The sequence below is a fragment of the Aptenodytes forsteri genome, unplaced genomic scaffold, assembly GCF_000699145.1.
Source record: "Aptenodytes forsteri isolate BGI_AS27 unplaced genomic scaffold, ASM69914v1 Scaffold181, whole genome shotgun sequence".
Taxonomy (NCBI): Eukaryota; Metazoa; Chordata; class Aves; order Sphenisciformes; family Spheniscidae; genus Aptenodytes; species Aptenodytes forsteri.
This window is the reverse complement of record NW_008795702.1, coordinates 847,005-850,932: the sequence shown is the minus strand read 5'-3', so window position 1 is coordinate 850,932 and position 3,928 is coordinate 847,005. Positions and strand designations below refer to the sequence as shown.

Below are 3,928 nucleotides of genomic sequence, written 5' to 3'. Positions count from 1 at the left end.
GCTCTAACCCCTCGTTTTGAGGGGAATACAGGGGAACTAGAAAAGAAAGACCAGAATAGCAATGCTGAGCAGTGATATGTAATCTCTTCTGTATAAGAGGAGACTTGATAAACTATTGTTCTTCATCTCAGGGGGAAAAACACCCCCACCAAACAGTAAGGGATATGTGCTGCCTTTGGTTTACCAGGTCTAGTAACAGAATTGTTTTTCCTCTCTTCAGATGCTAAAAAGCTCCCATTCTGCTCATGAGGAAATTCTAGAATTTGAAGTCTACTGTATCAGACTACTAATCCATATTTTCCTACCTTCTTGCACAATCCTTTTTACAGTATGTAAGAGGTTTGGGAGTACTTCGATATCTGCACTTTCAAAATATCCTTGTGATGTAATGAAGTACAGTGTTTTAACTTTGTAGATAATAGACTACGACAGAGATTTCAGGCACTTAATTCCAAATAGGAAATGAGCTTCTAATGGCACGAAGTCTAGTTGGAGGCCAGTAACTAGCAGCATACTTCAGGGGTCAATACTGGGTCCAATCCTGCTCAACATCTTCATTAATGATCTGGATGATAGGGCAAAGTGCACCCTCAGCAAGTTTGCTGATGACACAAAACTCGGAGGAATGGCTGATGCGCCAGAAGGTGATGCTGCCATCCAGAGGGACCTCGACACGCTGGAGAAATGGGCTGACGGGAACCTCATGCGGTTCAACACAGGGAAGTGCAAAGCCCTGCACCTAGGCAGCAATAACCCCAAGCACCAGTACATCTCGGCGCTGACCTGCTAGAAAACAGCTTTACAGGCCAGACCCTGGGGGTCCTGGTGGACACCAAGTTGAACACGGGCCAGTAACGTGCCCTTGCGGCAAAGAAGGCGAACGGTGTCCTGGGCTGCATTAGGAGGAATGTTGCCAGCAGATGGAGGGAGGTGATCCTTCCCCTCTACTCAGCACTAGTGAGGCCATGCCTGGAGTGCTGTGTCCAGTTCTGGGCCACCCATACATAGACATACTGGAAAGAGTCCAGCAAAGAGCCACTACTGATCAGGGCACTGGAGCGTCTCTCATATGAGGAAAGGCTGAGGGAGCTGGGAACATCCAGCCTAGAGAAGAGAAGGTTCAGGGGGGGATCTCATCAATGTGTACAAATACCTGAAGGGAGGGTGTTAAAAGACAGAGCCAGGCTCTCTTCAGTGGTGCCCAGTGACAGGACAAGAGGCAGTGGGCACAGACTAAAACACAGGAGGGTTCGTCTGAACATCAGGAAACACATTTTTACTGTGGAGGTGACTGAGCACTGGCACCGGTTACCCAGGGAGGTTGTGGAGTCTCCCTCCTTGGAGATACTCAAAAGCAGTCTGTACATGGTCCTGGGAAACCTGCTCTAGGAGACCCTGCTTGAGCAGGAGGGCTGATGACCTCCAGAGTTTCCTTCCAACCTCAACTGTTCTGTGATTTTGTGAAATAGTGTTTTCAAACTAATTGGGACTAAGCCAGTATATTGTTTGGCTAAATATTCTCATGCTCCTCATCAACAAATTTCAGCGATCAGGATAATTTAATTTGCTATGAATAGGAGCATATATTGACACAATATAATGACCAAGAAAATTAGAAGAGATTCACAGGTTTATCAAAACCTGACACACAATTCTTCATAAATCATTACCTCACCTATTGCTCATAACCTGCTGTATTTTCAATTCTAGTTCTTGTTTCTCCTAAATGTATCAGCAATTAGTACAGTAACTTCTTTTCATTACCAGCTTTCACCATAAGCGCACTCCATTAGCAGCTCCATAAGAATTAAAGCATGTACCTGGCTCACAGGAAAAACAATCTGGATTAACAGGACAAGAATGCCACTGAATGACTATTTTAGTATTACTCTGGCAATATGACTATCAGAGCATGTTTGCTCCTGTTCACTCTTTATCCCTTGAAATGCAAAACAGTCAATATTCTGATGCAGGTCCAGCTCACATCTACAACCCAAAACCTTTCATCTCAAGAAAAATCAAATCACAAAAATCATGCTTAGTGCAGTTTACACAGTAATTGATTTTAAAAAAGAATAATGAGACACAGATTATGAAAATGCTTGACAGTTAACCAAAGCTGAGAATAAACATTAGTTTCTTCTTTTGTAGAAAATGCCTAGTTGATTACAGCAGTATTGTTTTTAGGTCTGTCCTTAGTTCACCACAGAGGAAATTGGATACCTGTAGATGAGCCGTATTACTTGGAACAGAAAAACTAGAAGCATATTTTACTAGTATGGATTCATAAACTGAGTTTGTAGGTTAGAGCAACATTCCTAAAAATTGAACCAGTCCTCAAAAAGTTGATTCTGTGAATCAGAAACAGGTATTCAAATACACAGAAGACAGACAAGGAAATATGAAACCTGTCTGTAGTCAAACAGAAAACGTAGGAAGGTTTCCCAGAAATACAGAAACCTTAATCAGCTGTGTTCTATTTTCTCTTTAGTCAGGAAAGAAAAAAAACAACCTGTAATAATAATGGGGACCCTTTATGATATGCATAAAATGAATTTTAAGGTTTTTTTTGTTTTGAAATTACAAATGTATTTTCTCAAAATATCTGTATGCACAGCTATACATTCGTTTTAAATTTCTAACTGTTGTGCATTGGTATAAACACATTGGTATAAGTGCTATTAAATCCAGATTTTGTTATCACAATGCTATAATAAAAACACTGGAGCTAATGAAAGCCAGTTATTGTAAAAATACTAAATTTCACAAGCTAGAATTCACCTTAGTTTTTGTAAAATAAAGAGCACAAATTGCCCTATCACCTACGCTGTTAACAAGAAAATTACAAAATTTAGGTTTCAGCTTTGTAAAGAACTGTCCAGCTTTTACTTTGGAATGGTCACCACAGTAAATATTTTTAGGGTATTCCTCTACAGGCTCTTGCACTCCCTTTGAAGAATTACCTCCTAAAAATGTCAAAAACCAATATCCCAATATTATCTCTTATCAGATAATCTTTATCCTTTGTTTCACACCATCAACACATATCCAAAGATTAAATTTCTTACGCATCTTCTTTCTAACAGAACTACAGCTACTGGGAATTTCTCTTGCCTGGTTTCAACAGGTAATGGCCCTAATTCATATAGTATCACTGTCAGGAGGTATAAGAGAACGTTGAAGGTAACAGTCTGAAATAAATATAGTAATTCTAATACAATTTTGAAACATATAGTGTTTAACAGCTCACCATTTCTCAGGAAAACAACTGCCTTCATCTTTGCTTCCTACTCCCACTCCAACTCCAACCCCTCAAAGTTGGTGAAGCAGTAGGAGGCAGAAATGAAAAGTAGTTATTTTCTATGAAATATAGGACTGATATTCAATTAATTTCAAGATCGCCAGAATACACTCTATCTGCTTACAGCTTCTTTGTCCCCACAAGAAATAATGTTTTCTAATTTCTCACTTTTTCTATTTAAGAAATGATAGCATCCACTCTTGAGTAACTCTTAAAAAAAAAAAAGTACCTGTGGCTGAAATGGTGGAGCAGTAGGCCCCTGCATGCCTTGCGACTGTTCATCCATTCTATCACGTAAAAGCGTCCCGTATGTCCTGAAAAGAGAAACAGAGTCATTACACTGTAATTCAATCTGTATTTATGATCAATGAACATCAGCAGAAGAACTGAAGAATTAATTTTCTCATTCGCATGCTTGAGTTTATAACATTTAACTATTCCAGCCCTACACTGTTTTAGGAAGGAAGTTTTCTTATGTTTAGCTGTTCTATAAAAATGAAATAAATCACTATACACATCTGAACTTATTATTAAAAGATGTGCATTAAACTACTTGAGCCAGACAAATGGCTCTGTCTGATAAAAGCTGCATCACCCCATTATTCTTCAGAGGCACAACCACTTGTT

At 39.4% G+C, this 3,928-nt stretch overlaps 1 protein-coding gene across 1 annotated transcript in view; it reads right to left on the bottom strand.

The window, feature by feature from the left end:
* The window catches only part of NEK7 (NIMA related kinase 7), a 56,790-nt gene extending 53,180 nt beyond the window's left edge, over positions 1-3,610 (bottom strand). The window contains exon 1 of the mRNA XM_009283171.1: positions 3,531-3,610. Within this exon, the coding sequence (XP_009281446.1) occupies positions 3,531-3,587 (57 nt within the window). The 5' untranslated portion in view covers positions 3,588-3,610. The remainder of the gene's footprint in view (positions 1-3,530) is intronic.
* Positions 3,611-3,928: the final 318 nt, after the last annotated feature.